We start from the raw sequence: 22,747 nt of genomic DNA, 5'->3' as shown, positions 1-22,747 counted from the left end.
ATTTATCTTTCAGGATGTTCTGGTGATACTGCTCCCTTTCTGTAGTTCATCAAGGTCACACTAAACCCCTGATTTCTACCAAACTTCCCCTCTTAATATTCTTTGATAATAGGAAAATGTATGTGGTTTAATTTAAGCTGTCACCACTTCTATGCACTGTAATAAAGAGTTTTCTACAACTGTGTGATTGACAACACCAAGAATACTGTTGGTTTCCACATTTCAATGCAAGCTTCTAAGTTTTAAAGCTGAGGAAGCTACATGGTGGGATAAGGTCTGTAAATCCTGGGTTTAAAGATCGTATTCCTGTTAAGGGGAAGAATTCTATTTCTGGATGATATTTGAAGTTATGTCGTTTGGGATTTTTTATTATAGATTCTGTAATTATGTACTTGTATTATGCTCAGTTGTTCCATCTGGGTTTGTGAGGGCGACACATAGTGATAATTCTAGGGGTATCCTCTGCATAAATGCACGCAGTCGTGCACATAATTTTTTTGTTTTAGCCAGTGTTCCCTTCATGAAAATAGTATCTGATTTTGTGCCTTTGTTTATGTTGGGGAAGAGAAGTAACTCTATCAATACGTGTTTTGGGAATCTCTTGGACAAAGATATTTGGTGTAGGCCAAAATATTAGGTTTTGCATGGCTTTGGGCCTTGGGCTTTTTGAGTTTCTAAGAATGGCTTAAAAATAAATTTGTAAAGAAAGGGCCTTTTCCAGAGAAGCTGTTTTATCCTTGTCCACCTAAGTTTAGGTGAGCACTGAATGTCTGGTAGATGGTGGTGGAATTAAGGCAGAAGTTCTCTGGCAAGGATTCATGTTACAAAAACCTAAGTTGAAATATTACTCTTTTAATTTGGTACCATTGCTGTGTGGATTTAGTTGTGAATCCAGGAGTTAATTTGGATATTTGAAAATTGTACAGACTAATTGCATATGACACTAAAATCTAAGTAATAATGCAATGGATAACAAAATTCTATTGCTTTGTACTCATTAGAGAACATTTCATAGGCTGTATTGTTCCAGGTTTCTTCTTTCGCCTATAGATGATCTTGCGTAGGAATTCTTGTTTCGTGCTGCCTAACCTGGTGACTTGTCTGATAGTGGTTAGTATCACTGACTTTAAAACAAGAAGTTAGTTTTCTGAAAGTTACAGCATATAGAACTGTCATAGTCTTCGCCATTTTACAGAATAAATAGAATTATAGTAATGTTCAGTGCTCCTTTGAAGACCATTAACAAGTGGTTTCTATATTTATCCAGGGAGAAGGGAATTGAAATATGGATCTTTAAGGTTAATTTTATTTCTCTCTTTCTCTTACAGCTATCAAGTGCAAATCCTGTGTATGAGAAATTCTACCGACAGGTATGCATGTTCTTGTTGAGAGAACAAACTTTATTTTGTATTTAAAATAAATAATATTATTTTGCTGTGGACTTCAGCATGGCCAACAGTGCATAAACGATAAAAGCTCAAGGAAAGTTGTTCTGCTTTAAAATATATTTTTATAGTAACACGCTTAGGTTTGAGGTGTATCAGTATGACTTTAATATTGGTTGTAAGGTTACTTAATGTGCTAGGGAACTGCCAGGTGTGTATGAAACCCATCACTTTACAATTACAACAGACTGTTAGCTCTTGGAATGGAGTAAATTCTTGTGAAATACTGTATTGATATGTTCTTTGTTTTTACAAGTGAAGCTGAATTTCTTGTGTTTGTAGTGCAGTGAGTGTTATATAAGACTTGCATCTCAAGATGTATCAAGAATATCCCCAGAGGTTCTTATAGGATACTGTAAGGAGTAAAATTTGGTTGCAAAGGCACTGAATGCCAAAAGAATGCATATAGTTCTTGCAGCTTCACTTGACAGATACAAATCTTTTGACTTCATAATGTAAAAATGAAATACATATAAAAATAAAATGTAATAATATATATTCTGTTTATCACCCTCACAAAGTTTTCCTTCAGTCTGATGGACAAATCCACTGTGTGTCTATCTCTAGGCATTGGATTAAAAGCCTTAGGAGAATCCCATATTTTGGTGTTCGTTATAAGGTCCCAAGAAAAGGCAAGGACCTTTTTACTTCTTTTTTTTTATATTAGGTTTCCTAGCTTGATACTACTGACTGTCACTGTCATGTATCATCTTTGACACATGACTGTGTTTCTTCCTCCTGACCGCAGTTGCTTAACCACAGAAGTGTAAGCACAAAGTTAGATAAACAAACTGAATTAAAGCACAAATGTGATTTATTGGTTCCTAAGTCACTTAGCATTTTACATTTGTTGGAATATATAGCCTAGTGAAATTGGAGCACTATTTGTTGTCCAGCAGTCTCAGTAGTTTACAGGAACAGGCATTCCTTAAATGTGATGTTACTGTTAGTGAAGTTGTGCCAATCGATTTGTTTTCCAGAGGATTACTTTTCTGACTTGCTCATCCAAACCTTTTTCTGCATGCATTTATCCTAAAGAGTAGCTTTAGAATGTACTGTGTCTAAAGACTTCCAGTTGCACTGGAACTTTTTCCTTCCCTCCCTTAGATAAGGAGATGTCAACTTTCAGAGCAGAAGTGCTAGAAAGGCATTTCCCACTTTGTCCTATGGTACTGGTAGAGCATGTTTTTATTCTTTCATACCAGAAGCACTTCAGAGCATTCCATGCAACTTGAGAATAAATTCATCACCTGAAATAGCTCTGATGCTTAGTACGCTTCCAGTTCTATCACAAACTTAAAGTAATTCAACTGGCATAGTGTGTGTTGTGAAATGGGTATAAATCCTGGGTTTTATACTTACAAAGAGATCGAAATGTTAACCTTTCAGTAGGGATGCTTTTCTTTCACATAAAAGTTTTTCTGTTTAACCTTTTCTAGACTGACTCTCAAAACAGGGTAATGTTAAAGGATAAATTTAAATATGTGTGATAGAGTAGTTGGAAATTATTAATTTGATGCATTATAGCAGGTAAGCAGTATGCCTGAGCTGCTGATGAATTCTTTATGAATCCTGAGTTGAAGTACTTCTGTTACCTTGTGACCTAATGACATCTCATGTATGTTTGTAACTTTTAATCATTTCTGGTCGTACAAAAGACCACTTGCAACAAGAGATTGTTGGCAGGTATGGCTATGAAAACTGTTTTTACACATCAGCGAAAAAGCTCTACCAAGTTGGTGTGTAACTGATAAGCACCATCAGTCTTCTCAGTGTGATAGTCAAACATAAACCAATTTTCTGCATTGTTTTAATGCTTAGTGAGTACCACCATCCCAGCATGAAAGATGCAGTAATGTGTAAAGAAATTTGAATCAGGCCTTTTAAAAAAAAAAGTTTCTAAAATTTAGCTAATTAGTTGCACAAAAAGAAACTGTATCTATGTTGGATTAAATAAGAATCCTGCTTAAATCCCTTAAAGTCACCTGCCTTTAGCTGGAGGTGGGGAAATAAAAAGTAAACATAGCGGATACTGTGCTGCTTTGACTTTCCCAAAAGAGTATTAAAATCCTGGGCTGGAAGTTTTCTGGATGGATGTCAAGGTTACTGTGCTTATGTGCAAGGTCGATTCCATGAACTGGAAAGGGGATTTGATGCAGTATCTTGGCAGCTATTTGCCTATAGTATGAATAGCTCGCCCATACAGATTGAATTAGGTATCTCGAAAATCTGAGGAGCAGGCTAAATACTAGTCTATACTGTTTGTAATTTTATTGCCCTGACCAGGGAATCAACAGTTAGAGAAAACAACCTCTCATATTAGTTACGTTAAGAATAAAAGATGTTCTCACTTTCATATTAAACTATGCTTTTGGGATTGCTTTTGGAGGTGGTTTTGTTCACGTTTAGAAGAAGTGACTACAGACAATCTTCATTTGCTGCAGCATGCTTTCCAAATGATAAATCTCCGTAGTCTTTCACTAGCTAGTTCTAAACCCAGTTTTGGGAGCTGTTTGAGCACCTTATGTGTGCTGCACCTGTGAATTTGGAAGGTTGGTCTTGCATTCCAAACAAAATATTGAATATACTCTTTGTTTAAACACAAGGTATGAGACTGTAAATGATGCAATGCATCATCATCATCAAGTGTTTTGCTGTATATTCCCAAACTTTCTTTCTGAAGCACTAGCTTTCACTAGGCATTCTCAGGCTGTTTCAAAGACAGCCATGATGACTCAGTGTTCAGCAAGTGCTCAGAAAGCATTGATCTTTGAAAGGAGGTACTGGAAAATCTGATGCTAGCATCAAGCTATTCTTTCTGTGCATGTACTTCAGTTTTCTATGCATACTCATTTATTTGTATTATTTCAGTTTTGATTCTCAGTCTCTTTCTCTCCAGGAAGCGTGGACAATAAGTGACCTCTGTTGCCTCTTTCCTGCTCTTTGAAATGTTTATTGTGTCACAAATTCTTCAGAGTTTTGGCTCATCTCAGCTGATCATAGATGGGAAGGCTCTAGTTTTGAAGATAATATATAATAATTATCTGTAAAGTGTAAAATATTGTTTGATCTCTGGACCTTGTAGGACCTGTACAGCTACCTATCTGATGTAGTAATGACAGTTTTAATGGACTGAAGATACCCTTAGTCCTTTTTTCCATACTGTGCCTTTTTTAGGCATCCTTTTGCTTTAGGCTTTCAAAGACTTGCAGCATTTCCTCTATTTTCCTTGTCCTCATGTAGGTAATGCAAGTTTTACTGCTTGCTTCTTCCACTTGAAGGTATAGCTGAGGTACTGTTTCTGCTTAGGAACTTGAGGAACAAACTATTTTAATGATCTCCCTGTTGATCCAGGGAGAAGTGTATACTGATTGATATTCTGCCAAAACTATCAACAGCTTCTTCATTGTGTAAATAAGTTTCACTTTAGGGAGTAAGCTTTTTTCTCTTCTAGGGTAGTAAAGGTATCTTTAAGCAGAGCTGCCTTTTTCAGACCATAACAGTAATGAATTCAGAGCTGGACAATTAAATGTAATCAAGCTCTGGGACTTCTCTGTCCTCACAAATCAAATGTTTTGCAGGCATCAAGAAGAAAATCCTGTGATTACAAAGGGCTAATTAGATAGGTTCAGATGATGGTCTAATGTGAACAAGCTTCCCTATCTACTGTGTAACTTGAGAAATTTGGGCCTTTGTATGCACTTGAAACTTACTACTGAAGACTTTGAAATCCAGGCATAATCAATGGTTAGAAACTTAGAGGTGTGAACGTTTGATTGTTTGCAAATGTATTAGTGTTTTTTTCCTCGGTTTTTAAGTGGAATTAATCTAAATCTTCATTGATGACCTCTAAGAGTAAGCTTGTGTTGGGGTGCCAGATTGTGACTTGGGAGACTTACCTTTGTTGCTTCTGCCCCAAATTGGGTCATCTAGGCAAAATTCTTATCTCCCTAGTTGTGTACAGACAGATGGGGATAATAGCGTATTTTTCTGCAACATTGTAAAACATACTAGAGTGTGAAAGATGCTTATATATATATATGCATAATATATCTTAAATTTTACACTGGTAGTTTAAGATATCAACTTCCAAAGCCTGTCTATTAATAATAAATCTGGAGCAGCTAGTTCAAAATGTCTTAATTCTAATGTAACATGATTCTTAATGAAATGGAGTTTTTTCTTTTTAAAAAAAAAATCTGAAGATTGTTCTCAAACTGACTGTTAACTTAAGCATTCTTCTGTGCTAGCTTTTTGAAAGCCAGTGTAAGGAGATTGCATCAATTCAAAAGCTAGTTTGTCATGTGAGGGCTTTTTTTCTGCCTCCTCAGGTTGATTCTGCTAATGCTGGAAGAGTGTTAGCTTCTGATGCAGCTGTTTTCTTGAAAAAGTCTGGATTGACAGATTTGGTACTTGGAAAGGTATTTAATGACAGTTATTTAATTATCCTGTCTCTTGCTTCAGTTAGTATCCTGTGTAAATTAAAATACTTAGTGGTACTACAGAATATGTGATCTTCTCTAATGTGTAGTGCTATCTGGTAGTTCCCAACTTCAGAACCCTTGATTATTCTACTATATATGTAGCTTGTGGTGGAAATTACAACAATACTTAAATTTGTCACCACAAATAAGTGCTATCATGAAAGTTGAGACCTGAACTTTCATCCAAGAATGCATTGTTAAATGGTGTGAGAACTTGCCAGCTTTCTCTGTGCTGTGGATAACTGTGTCTATTATTTTTATGTTTTAGATTTGGGACTTAGCTGATACTGATGGCAAAGGTATCCTGAACAAACAGGTATGATTGATTATATCATGTATGAGGTTACTCTAACCATTATCAAGCCTTGAAATAAGGTAAAAGATAAGATTCCTGGTTCAGGAGAGCAGTTTTTCTAATTGATTTTTTCAGATTTTTCTAATTGGCACTAGATACGTACTTCTCATTTCAGTGTAAGCTACAGTAAATTAAACAGCCTTCAGCTACCTCATTAGTTTTTCTTCCAGTCATAAATGATCTGCTGTGTAGCTGTGCAATGCAATATACTGAGAAGTAATGTGAGGATTGATGTATTTACTACAAAGATGACTTTTCTTCTTAACCTTGGAGGAAAGAATGCAGAAATTGAAATTGTAGAGAAATCTTAAAGAATCTTATTTATATAATTTTGGTGAATGTGACATTAGTACATTCTGTTTGGAGTTGTTCTTCCACAGTTGTAGTGATGAGCAGTACAGCAGTCTGACTTGCATAGCAGTGGTGCTACTGAAAAGCTCTAATGTGTGTTGCTGTTTGGTTTGAAGAATAGTTACTTAAACAATGGCTTGTGGAGAGCTAACTGCTTCATCCTGTGGTAGGAAAAGGAGGAGCTTGTAGCATCTACCAAACAATTTTATTTTTTTGTTCTGGACTTCTTTTGGTTCATATTTCTCATGTGCTGTATCTTTCCTCCCCTTCCATCAACTGCCACCTTTGGTATCAACTCAGTTCCTTCAAGATAAACAACTGTAGTTGCTACTGTAAATTTTCACTGTTCTGCCATAGAAGAACTGAATGCTGAGAACTGACTACACTGGCCAGGAAGTTACTAAATGCTTGGAGCTAGTAATTACCAACACTGTCTCACTGGACGAATTCAGCGGTTGCTGACTGCTGCCTTCTGTCACTTTTTGACCCCCTTTGAAGCTGTTTGTAACACTTCATATGTATAGCAATCCTAGAAAAGCTCTTAATTCTTCTGAAACTTGAGTATTCTCATGTAATAAATGCTTTAAAATTTCATTTTTCCTGTAGGAATTTTTTGTGGCTTTACGACTTGTAGCATGTGCACAGAATGGATTGGATGTTTCCCTGAGTAGTCTCAATTTGCCTGTTCCTCCACCAAGATTTGTAAGATCTAATTTTTTAATTAAATCAACTCATTAATAAGAACTGCTTTTGAGTGACCAATTAGGAAGGTTTGGTATAAATACCAAGCACTTCTGAAAGTGATGTTGTAGGGCAACAGGGGAAAATTAAGCAATATGGAATAAGAATAAGGTACTACATGTTCTAGTGGGGATTTGCATATAAAATTGTGTATAATTGGAATATATATCTATGTGATATTTGTTCTAATAGTGTTGTCCTTAATGGAAGAAACATTTTAAATTGCTTATACTAAGTTTTGGTATCCTTAACTAAGGTATGAGCGACTAAAATGCAGTTCTGGCTTTGAGAGGTAGCACCTTCTCAAATAAGGAAGTAGCTTTGCAAGGTCAGAACCATATCTCTTTTAATGTGGGTGTTCTTTCCTGTTTTTCCTTAGACTGATACTAGTAGTCCTTTGCTACTCAGTGGAACAGCATCAAGTGATGTACCATGGGCTGTTAAGGTAACTAAAGATCAGGCTATTACCTAGATCTGTGATGTGGTTTGCAAGAAGACATAAGTCTATCTGAGGAAAAATATAATGCTACTGGTAGCTCTGGTTTATAAAGTGTGATAAATGACCATTCATGTGAGATCTGTATTTGGTCTAGTAGACTTAATTTGATAGAAACACATGATCCTTGGGAAATCTCTTCATGTTTAGAAATTGGAGAAAAAAAAAAAAAAAAAGAATAATTACCTGGAGCCATGAAAATAACTGAAGAATAAATCTCACTGAGTTCTGAATGAGTCTCTGGCTGACCTGGAAATAATCTTTTTCATATTTTCTTTTAAGCATTAGGAACTGCAATGTGTGTGTTTCCAAATGTAACTTAGAAAATGTAATACTTTTGAAAGAACTACTCCTTAGGCTATGAGTGTGACTGTTTTCATAAGTCATATTTTTCTTCTGCCCCTGCAGCTGGAAGACAAGGCCAAGTACGATGCTATTTTTGACAGCCTAAATCCTGTGAATGGATTGTTGTCAGGAGATAAGGTGAAACCTGTACTCCTTAACTCAAAACTGCCAGTGGATATCTTGGGAAGAGTAAGAATATCTTTCTTAGTTGTTAATTCACAAACAGTAACTGTGCTACACTCAGCAACATCTGTTTTTCAAATTGAAGATTTGTAGTAATGAGCGTATTAAATACTGTCTTATGGAGTGGCCACAGAAGTGTAACTACTAACTGTAAAAAATAAAAAAATTCTTTTGATATTTTGATAGACTGCCTCTTACTACAGTGTACCAGTTGTTATGTATACTCTTCAACAGAGCGCCCTTAGTACATCTGTCTCCCAACTTAAGAATCTCTCCTTTTTCATGGTTTATGTGAATATATGTTGCTCACTGAAAACTAATGCTGTTAATCTTAATAGAACTTAGGATATGGTGGAGGGAGACTGTTCTGACATTTGTTTTCAATGAGGTTTTAAACAGGAAACTGCTGCAGTTCAGGCAAACATCCCTATATTCTGCTTTTTATTGGTAGGTGTGGGAATTGAGTGATATTGACCGTGATGGAATGTTGGATCGAGATGAGTTTGCAGTTGTAAGTATCTTCTGCCTCTTGGGATTTTGAAAACCTATTGGCAGGGTTTTAAAATAGATGCATTGTGTATTATTTTTTGACTATTTGTGTGGTTGCCTTTATTCGGAGACCTTAATCAAGATTTATTACTATTGAATGTTTCTGACAGTTTGAATGTGTCTCAATACACAGCAGTAACTTCCTTTGTGGGCTAAATGAGCCATTAAAAACTTACACCTGTGATCAGCTGTCCCACGAGGGGCTGAGTGTTTTCACTGAAAAAGTGTTAACTTAACCTTCACTGTTTATAGTACTTGAATGCCTCAAGATACCTTTGAGGAAAATGTTAAAGAAATTATATATAAATTCTTCAAAAGTTCATAGCAAGTTAGAATTTTAACACTGTTAATGCCAGGACTGATGAAATAACGTAAGGAGCAGTAAATAAGTTTAATTTCCCCCAAGAGATGTCAAGTGAGAAGAGAGTGGGAGGCTTTTGCTTTTGAAGACTGTGTAAGTCTTGAATGCTTTAGTAACCATGTGTCAAGTTTTTCTCAAAACTTTCAGGTTGTTTTTGCTTGTAAGTGAATTGGAGAGCAAGGAATTATGCATTCACTTGGGAGGAGAGGGTTTCATTTCATGTAGAGAAATATCAAACCTCACATTATAAAGGTTTGGAAAGGCTAACAAAATATCTTAACTGCACTCTGCTATTCAAGAATCTTGAAAAAGTAATGTGACCTTTCTTTCCACAGGTTGGAGTAAAGCCAGCCTTTAATTTGAATTTTTACAGATTAAACTTTTGTTCATCCTTTCAGAGTCAAAATTAAAAAATGAAATAAAAAGAAAATTTAAAATATCTGTTTAGTTGCCCAAAACTGATGTTATGGACAACATCAAAACCTTGTTTTGTTTCTTTGTAATATAATTACGATTGATTTATTTTTTTGCTGTGATGTATGTTTTTGAGAAAGGGCAGAAGTGTAAAAATTGCTTTCTTGAATATTGTTCTAGTCATTTTCAGGCATCTATATGCTTCAGTTTCTTTTGAAAACAATTTCTTTAAGATCCTAGTAGTTAACTGTTACTATATTTGATTTCTTGTGTTTATGCTGTAATTCTTCATACTTTTAGCTTTGAGATCAGAGAATTGATGTGCTCTAGGGAAATGTTTGAGATAAATTAAATTGATAATCTATGAATTATTATAAAATTTCTTTAATATGTAGTTCTGCATCTTGAACAAGAGTCATAAAATTATTAAAATGGACAGCCACAACAAAAGAATAGATGCTAAGTGGAGTGATTCCTGGAAAAACAGTGAATACCTTAAAATTAAGTGTTTGAAGTGTTCTTTCAAAATTCCACAGGTGGTAGTATAAGCTTGGTAATATTTAAGAGAATAATTTTAATGTTCTAAAAGATACCGAACATCATTTGCTAAGCACTGAACCTCAGAAGAAAGTAGTAATGAAAAACACAGCTCAGAGGGCAATAAGCTGCAATTCAGTTGAGAGGGCTTATAAAGGAGAAACATAATGAAAAAAATGATACAAAGTTATTTCTTAACTAATTCTTCAATTGATATATATACAGATAGATAGATATGTACATATATACATGTATTTATTTTTTATATGTTTACATCCAAATGCCTTGTTTTCTTGTTCAGGCCATGTTTTTGGTGTACTGTGCTTTGGAGAAAGAACCAGTGCCAATGTCCTTGCCTGCAGCTTTGGTGCCACCATCCAAGAGAAAACCTGTTAGTGTTCCAGGAGCAATGCCATTAATTCCATCTTCAACATCCACCAAAGAGTCTCATCAGTCCTTGCCACCTGTAGGCGTCTTAGCTGCCAAAACACCATTAATGCAGGTATAGTTCTGAAGTTACTGGGGGTTAGAATATTTCTGGTCTTAATGCTGAGCTCTGGATACTGCCTGTATGAAGAGTCTCGATACATGTTTTTAGTTTTCCTTTTGCTCTGTTGATTGATTGATAAATTTGGGGAGGCTAATGGGAAGAACAGGTGGAGAGATAGGAAATTTATCTTATTCTGCTTTTTCTAGTTGTCTTCAGTTATAAACAGTTGGATAAAAGAATATTATTTAGTAAAATTTTGGAGATATTTAAATTATTTCAAGGCATCAAGCTCAAACAAAGGTCAGAATATTAAGAATACAGTTAAAAAATGTAGTCCAGGTACACATCTGCAGAACATTAAGTCTTCTGTCTGAAGGCTCATTTGAATATGGACAAGTTCTTAAAACAAATTGTGGCAGACATGTATGTGTAGTTGTATGTGTATGCTTGCATTCAATTTGAAGAAAACATTAATGAAAATAGAATAGATAAATGCAAGCAGTAGAAGGAAACAAAATGCCTGGTGTATCCACCTAAACACCTGGGATTTGGTGTTTGCTCTGAATGTGATTACACCTCCCACTCCCCACCCACTCCACCCCCAAGCATTTTATTTAATCCTGCTCATTTTATAATCCAGAATTCAGGAGAATGTCTTTCCAGGTAGATTATAATTTACTTGTTCTATTAAAAACAAGAACAAACTGAGAAGGGATATCTAAGGTAAGAACTATAGTACTTAATGCATAAGATGCTGCTTGGACATTTGGCTACCTATATCTGAGTAATCAGTAAGAAACTGGCATCTTAATTCTGGAGGTGCCAAGGTTTTAATCTGGAAATTTACTTGACTGATGCTAAGTCTAGCTGTATGTGTTACAAAGCAGTGCCATTCTGGATGAGTGTTTCAAGGTATGTTTTGTGTACAGCACCATTTGGGATTCATCAGCGTGCCCTTGTATGCTGAAAGTAATTGGCATTTATAAGCATGCACTTGAAGCCATTTTCACTCAAACATCTTTATAGTAGCTAGTGTTTGGAAAAATCGCCGAAGTAAGAGAAGTGGCTCTAATTCCTACCTTTTCCTTGATTGGAGGTGAAGTCTACAATTTAGAATGTGCCTGCTATTAACAGTCTGGACTTGAGCAGTTCTTTAGTCCCTCCAGCTAAAGCTTTCCAGCTGTGTAAAGAGGAATAAAATTGATAGAGCCAGACATTAAGCAGGACTGTGACTGAGCACAGTGATGAGGGTGCAGCCTGGTGCTAGGAGGAGATCTGGGCTCTGAGGAATACTTCTAATGCTTAGGCCAAGAAGCAGAGCAGTACCAACCAGCCTTTTTGTGTCACTGAGGTGTACTTTGCTTCTGCTTTTGGAGTTTCTTGTGGATCTCTGTGCATCTCTTTTGGAGGATAAAACTGGTTCATGAACTAGGCACCTATGTCACTTTTTAAATCTGTGCTGTAGTCCTTGAATTATGTAACTCTGAAAGTAACGATCTGAAAACAGAACTGCATATATCTGAGTATTGTGGTTTTGGTGTTTTTTTTTTTTTTTTCTTTTTTTTTTTCCCTTTCATCCCCACCCCCCTTCAGTGGGTTGTATCGCCTGCAGACAAAATTAAGTATGATGAGATATTTGTGAAAACTGACAAGGACATGGATGGCTTTGTGTCAGGTGTGGAAGCCAGAGAACTATTCTTGAAGACAGGACTGCCTTCTGCTCTTCTTGCACATATCTGGTAGGATTTCTTTTCCATGACAGCTGTTTAGACGATGGCATGGTTCTCGCTCCTTCCTAGCACTTTTCTTGAAAAGTGCTATGTTGATATTTCTGGAAAGTGAAAGTTGGGGGTTTTGCCTTTTTTTTTTTTTTTTTTTTTATGTAATAGCATGGCCTCTATATAAGCAGTGGTAACTTACTTGCTTTTACTTTTGGACAGAAATGGGGGGAAAACAGGCTTATGCTATGCATCATGTCTTAGGAGAGGAGGTAAAGTACCTGAACACAGATTGCTGCAAACGCACGCAGCACTTCAGCTAAACCCATGTATTTAAGGCATCTTAGTGCTGCTGCGTATCTAAACACTGATACTACCCGTATACTGGTAAAGAGAATTATCTGTATAAAATTCTTACCATGTAGGACTTCTGGCCCATCTCATTCTACAACTTGTCTTTTGTTACAACTGGTAGTGACACCTACTGATTTTTTTTTTTAATTCTTTCCCCACTATAAGCTCTTGTGGAGCACTCTGATAGGAAAAACTTTTTTTTTTTTTTTAAATCCTAAGGTATGGTTAACACAGCCTCTAATTTAGGAAATTTAGTAAAGTTTATCTAAACTTGTGTTGGCTGTGGAAAGTTCTTTAATTTAGGAGGCACTTCAGTTACAGATACTCGGGTGACTTACAGCCCTGATTCTATCTTTCACTTGAGCAGAACTTACTGTAACAGAGCTGTGGACCTCAGCATGCAAAGAGAAAGTGGTTTTGTGTGTTTGAGTAAGGTTTCCTATTTATTACGGTGCCTTACTTCTGTATTGCATTTTTTTAGAAGAGGAAATAAACACTAGCAATTTTCACATTTTTAAATGACAGCAACTACAATAAGCAGGGCTGTACTTGCAGATACGAAGATTTGATTTATTTCATGTGCATCTCTGTACAGGGCTCTCTGTGACACAAAGGACTGTGGAAAGCTTTCAAAGGAACAGTTTGCTTTGGCTTTCTATTTAATTAATCAGAAGTTAACAAAGGGCATTGATCCACCTCAGACTCTGACTCCAGAGATGATTCCACCTTCAGACAGGGGTGTCAGCTTACAGAAGGTAAGGATGGGTTTGGTATTTTGTTATAAATCTCAAACAAAGAATGTTAATTTCAAAGGCAACATGAGAAGCACCTCAAGTACTGGCATACCTTAAATTTATCATAATATCCAGAAGAAAACAAGTCTTAAGTGCAAAGAATTGACAAAAAACTATTCCATCCATGTTTCAAAATGAAGCTGTCATTTATTACGCCTGCCAACCAAGCGGAGAGATCTTATGTTGGGAAAGCATTATTTTCTATCTTACAAGAATAATCCTTCTACTAACTATCTAAAGAAATTTTATTTTGCATCTGAAATAACATACACAAGTTCAGTGTTTTTCTCCTGATGTGTTCACTTTTTTTAACAAGTCTGAAAACAATATGAACTAAATAAACTTTAGGATTATATATTCAAAGTTTTAAAAGTAAACAGTCCTCCATTTTATACTTCACAGGTAGTTTAAATGTCTTCATGGTCTGTTGATAGCCATCTATCTTAATCCAGCAGTAGCCTGTACCTCAGCAGTTCGAGTTGTATTTATCAGAATGGTAGAGGTCATCACAAATTCTTACATGTTTTACACATCATGAAGTCTGATGTGAGTTACCTTTTCTTGGTTGTGCAAAACATTGACCTAAATCTACAACTTTCTTAAACAGAATGAAAAATTCACACCTAAAAAAATGAAACTCAAAGTTTGGCACTCCTTTTGAGTTTCTGTAACTGGTATCTAATTTATTTTTACATTCTGTTTTTAAAAAGTAATTGCTTTATTTGCAACTCTACTAATCTTTTTTGTATGTTTGCTTTCCTTTCTATGTCTCTTTTCTAGTTTGGACTGTTTTTTCCATTCTGCACCACTCTGCTTTTCATCCTTATTATTCTGTCAGTTTGTTAACTCTGCTTTCTCAAGGTTAGAGAATCTTTGCTTTTCTAATATTTACTGTCTGTTGGTTTAATAATGAACATCCTTCTAAGACTCTTACATAATCATTGAAATAGCACAGCACTTCTGAAGTGTCACAGTATGTTGCAATCTCAAATTATTGCTAATTTCCAGTGTTCCTCATCTGGAAGAACTCCAGGGCTCTTCCTTGAACCCAGACCTCTGTGGCTGTTACCTGTTGGTAATACGTGCTGTTTAAACTTAAAAGAGAAAATGCTATGTCTTTTTTTTCCTGTCGAAATTGCTGGGGAAATGGTGACAGAGTAGTAGCCTAATGTGACAGTTGACAGTTAATCATTGGGACTAATACCCATGGTTTTAATGATTATATTGCAGAAAATGTAGTGATTAGTACAAATTGGTTTGAATCAGTGTTGATTACTGCTAATCTGTGTGTGTAAATTGTTTTTACAGAACTCTCAAAGATATCAGTGTGATTGTTTTGTTTTTTTTTTTCATTACTAACATAAACAATAAGAGTAAGAATATTGTAAAAGAAGGTAAGTTAGCTTTTAGTTGGATCTGTCAGTGCTTACCAATAACTTGTTTTACTAGACTGAGCTGAACCTCAGGCTTATTTTGAGCTTTTTCAAGAGAGATGATTCCTTATTGATATGAAAGAACTTGTTTGTCCAAGATTATCGCTCAAGAATTGAACCCAAAGGATAAGAGCAGTAGGCAGAAACAGGCTTTTTGCTGTTTTTCTTGAAGTGGCAGGGCTTATATTGAAGCCTAAGTTTTGGGGTTTTTTTATTTTACATATTCTGAATTGACTAATACAAAGGTAGTAGCAGAAATACCAGTAAGTATAATGGTAATCCATTAGGTTTTTAAAGTAGGGAAAGTTAACTTGTGATCTTTCAAGAAAGATGTTCAGAATGCGTATGTATGTATATTGCTGTTATCCAGTGTTTGGTTTCCTTACAAAATTTTATTACCACGGTAGTGTAACTTTTATTTCAGTTTTGAGGCCTGAATGCAGATCCCATGAATGGGATACAGCAGCAGTTTAGTACTTGTTGCTGTGTTTCTTTGCCTAGAACTGCTTGTAGTCACCAAATTGCACTTGCATTACCAGCCATGAAACTTAAACTTTCATGCAAGTTCTTCTTAAAGAATTTTGACAGGAATTTACTATTATTACTATTTTGAGTTAAAAACTTGAAGCATTGTTTGCATGCATGTTACAGTGTAGTAAGTGACAGCAAATAGTTCTTTTATCTTAGCTTCAATATACAAGTTAATAAAAAATACTGGCTTTTATGTTCCTCCCCCGTACTAGTTCTCCTGAACAACTGAAAATAAGATTGAACTACATTTTGTCCAAGTTTGATGCTGGTGTTAGTGTACAGAATTTCTTTAACTGATGAGGAGACCTGGAAAGAATTTGTACTTGTAGTTAATAGCTCCATGTTTTCCTTCTGTCACCTTCACAGAAGAAATAAAAACTTTCCTGTTGGAGCACCATGAGCAACTCTGCAAAACTCTTGTGTAAATCCTTTAGATCAGTATTGAACTTCGTAGCTATTTTGCACATTTGAGAAGCTATACACTAACCAGTTTAAGAAGAGCTGTATGGTATTTTATATTTTCAGTACATACCATTTATTCTTTTAAAATATGCACATATAATCTGTAGTTCTGCTGAATATTATTTTCTGCCACAGTGTGCTCAGACTTACTGTTTAGGTCTTTCCATGGCTCTGTGTCTCTAGTTCTTCTCCCCCCCCAGACTATAAGTTTGAGTAAACATGTAGTTGATAGCATCTTGATTTACCTTTAGAGAAACTTCAGCATTTAAGGACTTTCGTGTTATTTTGGGGGTATCACTTGTCTTTTTAAGATATACGTATATACTTTTTCTCTGAACGTTGTGCTTGTCCTGGGTGACTTTATTGAAGACTTGAAGGAACCGATGTATTTATAGAAGGTAGTTACAGTGACTGTGACTTCCTAAACATGTTTGTATTGTGATAAGGCACAGTAGAACAATTACAGCATTTGCTAATTTGTGTCTTCACCATTTGTTCTCAAGTCATTTATGTGTACTTTTTTGAAACGAATAGTTTGTATTACAGTCATTGTCTTATTATAAAGACATTAAGTGGGAACTCATGGCTGTAGCTTACTTATAACTTTGTATTATCAAAGTTTCATTCAGTGCTCTGAGTTAATGTCACTTAAAGCTTTGCAAATAAGTGTCTATACTCTGAAACAGGAGTATCACCAAGGTGAAGAAATAAAAATATAAAAGTAGTGAACAGACCAAACCATTCTTAAATGAATGCTAGGAAGCCAGCTAAATGTTACCTGTAAGATAAATGTCAGTTTAGAACTAGGTTTTTTTGTTTTGTTTTCTGTATGATCAGGTGGTCCTGTGCTTTTGTGGAAGATGTCTTCAAGAGTTTACAGGAGATAAACTGTCTGAATTACTACGTGCATTGGATTTATGTTGTGTTCTGTTAATATAGCATCTGGACTGCTTTGGGTTTTCTAAGATTGAAGATTTGAAATACAGTGCTACCAATAGTTGTTACAACAGGATAGTTCATGCTGTCACAAAAAGTAAAGTGAATATAGTTGTTGGACAGCATAAACTATAGACTAACAATATTTATTTTTTATCTTTCAGAGTACTCAAGGACCGAATTCTGTAGCAGATTTTTCTGCCATTAAAGAACTTGATACGTTAAACAATGAAATAGTTGACCTGCAAAGGTAGGTAAAGGAGGAATGGTCATAGTTGCTTTAGATTCAGTTGTGCTACTTACTGTTTTTTAAAAAACAATTCAATGCATAAGAGAAAACCAGGTGGTAATAATCTGCTTTGCTGAAATAAATGGTTAGCATGTCTCATACTGTTTAACACTTGTACTCTTTGTTCACTTGGATGAGTGCATTTAATAACAGCAGGACTGAAAGGTCTGTCCGTCATGCCTTCTGGGTAGGTTTCAGAGAGCTGCATATCTTAGCATTCTGAGATGGAAATGTTCTCTCTTCATTGGAAAATGAGAGAGAAGCAGATCTTTAGGATGCTGGAACCATGATATAAATTGGTATTAGTTGTCTCTGATTTGTAGAGAGAATTTTAAGGACTTTTTTCTAGTGGCAGTAAGGTGAGATGGGAAAGATGAAGAAGCATGTGGGGTAGAGACTGGGAAGATGACAGTTTGTATATGGAGCTCTGCTGGAGTTGTGATGGTGATAAAGGATGAACATGCTTCTCTTCAGTAAAATAAACTGTTGCACTGAGAAATTGTTTTAATTTGAGGTCTGCAAACCCTTGGGTTTCTTTAATTTTTTCTAAAGTAATTAAGATGACTTCAAGTGAGTAAGAATATCAAGTTCATATGTTGTATAGTCTTCGTCATACTCTCATGACAGCAGATCTTTTTCTTCAGTAATTCTTTTGGCACTATCACAAATCTACTGAAAATTCTATTAGGAACAGTTAATTCTACTGTTTTATAAGTGAGGGTGCTTTGTCATGATGAAATCTGCCTGTCTTATTCATGTCACTTGCAGGAATGATTTAATTTGGCAATTGTGTCAAAGCACAGCCTGTTTCCTAAATACATAAATGTTTTTTCACGTTAACTGCTTATTCTCCCTTTTATTGCTCCCACTACCTCCTCACTTCTCCCTGCTCTGCCTTCCTCAGTTGTTCTTTAGGTTGTATTATTTCCAATTTTGGACTCCCATATTTATTAACCTGAAATATGATTTACAACCATGTATATTTGCTGTTAGTATCTTAGAGGGAAATAAATTGTTCACTAACATGAATTATTATATTAAGTTGGTTTTCAGTAGAGGGGCTTGCAGCCTAACATGCGAGCCAGTCTGTCTTGTTTTCTTTTATTACTGTGAGGTATGAAGGAACCATGGCCTTTGGAAAGTCATTGCTTCCATTTCTTCAGTGGCAAATACACTTAGACAATTATTTAAGACACATTTGAACAATACTACTTTGTTGAAGATACGGTAGGGGCAACTATTAGTATATATTTATTTTTAGAAAGGGGAAATTTACTTTATGATTTAGAGGTTCAGAACAGAACTGTATTAACAGAGGATTAAGCGTGTATCATCAAACTGAAGTTTAATAGTAATAAATTTTTGTGGTTTCATTGAGAATACCTAGCAAACTCTCAATATTATAAAGTGAGTTGTGGCTCAAGTGAAATTTTTTCTTTTTAATTTTTTTCAAGCAAATTAATTTTTTGATTACTTTGAAGTGCTGTAGTCACTGTAGAAGAGTTATTTTGGTAGCAGAGTGAATGCTACTTTTCTGTACCCTCCCTAAGCACAGGTTGCAATATTAGGTAACACATTAATTTTGTGGTAAATGTAGGAAATTTTTTTCATCTTTACCAGTTATAACAGAAATGTATATTTGTCAAAGTACACTTTCAGTTTTGATAGGTATCATATGAAAATGTAACTTAAACGTAAGTTATTTTTGTTCATTATTAAACAAGATACATTGTTCAGCTGTTGAACTCAATATGTAATAATTCTAGTCTATGATTTCATTGAGAAGTATCCATGAAAGCTGCATTTCTGACATACAGTAATAGAAATTGAGTCTGGTTTTGAAGTGCACTTTAAAAACAAACAAACAAACAAACAAAAACAGGGAGCAGAAGAAATGACCAAGAGAATGACAATGTGTGGAAAACATAGCTTTTTGAGAGACTGAGCAAATAATACAGATGTGATGTGTTTGTGGCCCAGCAGTTTGTGAGGGAAAGATTGCTGGTAGCCAATAGTTTTTTAATGTAACTCAATAAAAACCATGTCAGGAAAGTGGAGATTGAGGATGAGATGAAAAATAAAATGCAGAACACTTATTAGCAAGGATAATTCCCCTCTGGTAGGGGGAATGATTTGCCTAGGGACGTTGTGGAATCTGCATCAATTTGAGCCTGTCAGCACTGCTGCCTGTAAGTTCTGTTTCAGTTGCACTATATTTTTAGAAATCTATTTGAAGCTTTTTTGATCAGCATCGTGGGAGGCTGGACCAGATGTTCTTAATATTCTTTTTTTGAGCCATAAAACCTTTTTCTTCCCCAGCAAACCCTGCTTCTGCTTTCGTGCATTCAAAGCTAGCTACAACCCACAAATCACTGGAATTACTTCAAGCTTTACCAATACTACATTCCTCTCTTAAGTGTGTTAAGTAGTTGAGCTTCACTTGGTGTATCTCACCAGAGGTGCCATCTTTAACATATGTTGGACAGCAACAGTTATATTGTCCTGAATATAAATCAGGTTAAAAGGACCATAAAGCTGGTAAGTTGATCTCTCAAAAGTAAGGAAGCAGCAAAACATTCCCAGAAAAACAGGGCAACCTCTCCATGCCGTACACTTGCATCAAGCCTTTGTTTCAAAGTGCAGAGGTCTACAGCTTTTTAGCAAAGCAATGGTAAGAATTTTAATGTAGGTTAGATTGTTTCTTCTAATCTCTGGTTTGAAGTAATCGAGCTGTGGCAGCTGAAAAGGTTAGGGCACACAAAGGGGAGAAGAAACAAGGCAAATCCTAGGCATTTTTTCTAGCATTGACAAACTGAACTACTACTGCACTAGGAATTCCTAAAGTTACAAATGTATGTGAAAATAAGAAATGTTGGGCAACTGTAAGTGTAGATAAAGCTATCAGCTCTGTGTGTTGTCCTCTGACACTTATTATGGAAAAGAACTATATGTAACAAAGGTGGTTCTAAGTGTTGGGCATCAAAGAAGACTGGCCAGGGTTCTTTCATGTTTGTCTTGGAATGTCTCTACTGACATGGGGACCCCGCAGCTGTCAGCTATAACAAATACTTGCAATGTGCTGGCTCACATTTATAAATTACTCCATTCACAAATTAGTATAAAACTTACGGATTTACTAAGACTGTTTCATTGTAAATCATGAACTATCTGTACTGGAGAAGCCTTCTATTAGTTTTGGATTTTTCTTAATCACTGCTTTTAGTTTCTTTGAGATGAAGTTCTCTTGACCTGACTATTGTTAAAATACACAGGGAAATTGCATTGCTTTCATAAATTGACTTGAATTGGTTACAAGTGTCCTTTATTAGCAAGACCACAGTTCTTTTTATTTTCAAGTGCTGATATGGTAAGGGACTTAATGATCCAGCAAATCTGTCATATTCAATAAATCATTTTTGTTACTTGTTTTTGGTTCTTTCAGTTGCTGAGCATTCCTACAGGGGCATACCAGATAGTTTGTAAAAGAAATGGAGGCATTCAGAAGAATTAGTGAATTAAGTAGGTCTGTGTTGTCTTTTTTTTGAAACAAAGACGCATTACGGAGGGGAGGAGGGGATGTGTTATGTGTAGACTATATATGCTCAGCTTGTTTTCCTTTGCCAGAGACTGCTGCCTAAGCTTTTCTTGTTCTGCCTGACAATACTTCTTTCACTTCTTTTTTTTTTCTCCAATTCATTGTTTTTGTTGTGATTTGGCCAGTGTAAGTTGCCTGTGGGGTGGGTATTGTATCCTGTTGCTGAGCATAGTCCAGATTGGAAGGTTTGGGTACCTGGCTTCTGTTGAAGTAAAAGGGAAGTGATCGTCAACTTTGACAGTCTCTCAGGCACATCAGTGACAGTAATGTGGAAGGGCTGTATATTAAAGCATACATACCTCCTTGCATTTCTGTTTCCTGCTCAGTTTTCATACCTGAGCAGGAAAAATGACAAGTATTTGTTTACCTTGTCAATTATTCTCTTTGATCTTCAATCAGGAATAATATACCTGAATATTTGCTGTGCTTGATGTGTGTCTGAGGCCTTGAAGGTATTTCTCTGCCTGACTTGTATTTAGATTTGGGGAAATACTTTACTGAGATTGAGACACTTTCTTCATTGAAAGTTCTGGAAGGCAAAATCAACTGAACTTGTCTCAACTGTGTGTTGCAATGCTTTACATAGCCAAGTCCAACTATGCTACAAATACTAGTTTATTGAGCTAGAGGAGTGTGCTATAGTTTTGATGGAAATGGTGAGGATTTGCTTAGAATTTCCATGATACTATTTTTCTAATGAATGGAGGGTGAGGAACTTTACGAAACTGGAAGGTTCACACTTAACAAAATAACCTGTTCTTCGAAGTCCCTCTTTCCACATCTTTCTTTTTTCTTCCATTTAAACCTCCCCTTTGGGCACAATCAGCAAGTTGCTCTTTAATCAGACACTGAGATAAATAATATCAGAACATAATCTATAATCATTATTTTTCAGAGCAGATTTCATTTAAGATCTATGACATCTGGATTTTTTAAATTTTCTATTGTATGTAGTTTAGCAGTAAGCAGTTCTTCAACTTGAGCAATGAGAACTTAAAGTAGACCTGCTTTACTTTGGAGACAGAAATGCTTTCTTCTGTATTAGATAAGAGTAAACAGTAAGATTAATAGTTATTGATTTATTACCTATCTGATGCTGTTAAAAAATGAAGTTATCTTAATTTCAGTATGTGTATTAGTAATATAATTTGATGGCTTTTCACTATGGTATTTCATGTAGAAAAGCAAGGTTTATAATTGTTCAAATTCTAAATTAATGTGTGTGCTAATTAACAAAATCTTTATGAAAATAAATATCTTTATACAGAAGATAGTGTTAAAACTGTAAAACTTAATGCTTTTCTGCATCTTTGAAAGGAGAAAAGATTCCATATACTGTCTAGAGCTAAACACCCATGATTTTTTTAAAAACAGTATCGTTTCTGAGTTGTATCTTGATTTTTTTTTTTTTTTTTCCTGTTCTTAAAAGCTATTGTTATGTCTGACTGCCAAGAATTTATTGATGATAATTCTGCTGTCATCTGTAGTCACTTTTAAACTTGAATAAATGTCTGTAGAGACAGACTTGATATGACACAGCAAATAATTATGTATCAAGTCTCTGAGCAGATAGTGATTACAGCAGGCTAACCTTTCTTCTTCTGACTGAGTTTACTGATAAATATATCTAAAAATCTGATAAGCAAAGTTCATTAATCAGCTAAATTGGCCTGCTGGAAGTGATTTCTAGCTGCTGTTAGCACAGGAATTACTGTTTGCAGGGGTTAATAGATGGAATCTGATGCAATCCCTCCCACTTCTCCCAGCAGTTTTCATTAGACAAGTGCTCCATAGCAACAGTGAGATCACTGGAGACAGTATTTCATTGATTTCTCCTTCCCGCCCCCTTCCATTTTTGAGCCATTCTTATCACTGAAGTGCAGT

The 22,747-nt window shown here is 35.5% G+C and overlaps 1 protein-coding gene across 5 annotated transcripts in view; it reads left to right on the top strand.

Annotated features, from left to right (window-relative positions):
* EPS15 (epidermal growth factor receptor pathway substrate 15) overlaps window positions 1-22,747 on the top strand; it is a 53,747-nt gene that overhangs the window by 8,976 nt on the left and 22,024 nt on the right. For all 5 annotated transcript variants that reach the window (XM_042805652.1, XM_042805644.1, XM_042805629.1 and 2 more), the window contains exons 2-12: window positions 1,329-1,370; window positions 5,777-5,866; window positions 6,198-6,245; window positions 7,242-7,337; window positions 7,756-7,821; window positions 8,281-8,406; window positions 8,852-8,911; window positions 10,563-10,763; window positions 12,345-12,490; window positions 13,419-13,578; window positions 17,144-17,229. In XM_042805652.1, the coding sequence (XP_042661586.1) occupies window positions 1,329-1,370; window positions 5,777-5,866; window positions 6,198-6,245; window positions 7,242-7,337; window positions 7,756-7,821; window positions 8,281-8,406; window positions 8,852-8,911; window positions 10,563-10,763; window positions 12,345-12,490; window positions 13,419-13,578; window positions 17,144-17,229 (1,121 nt within the window). The remainder of the gene's footprint in view (window positions 1-1,328; window positions 1,371-5,776; window positions 5,867-6,197; window positions 6,246-7,241; window positions 7,338-7,755; window positions 7,822-8,280; window positions 8,407-8,851; window positions 8,912-10,562; window positions 10,764-12,344; window positions 12,491-13,418; window positions 13,579-17,143; window positions 17,230-22,747) is intronic.

The sequence above is a fragment of the Tyto alba genome, unplaced genomic scaffold (genome assembly GCF_018691265.1).
Source record: "Tyto alba isolate M040663 unplaced genomic scaffold, T.alba_DEE_v4.0 Super-Scaffold_1000006, whole genome shotgun sequence".
Taxonomy (NCBI): Eukaryota; Metazoa; Chordata; class Aves; order Strigiformes; family Tytonidae; genus Tyto; species Tyto alba.
This window is presented reverse-complemented; position numbering and strand designations above follow the sequence as displayed.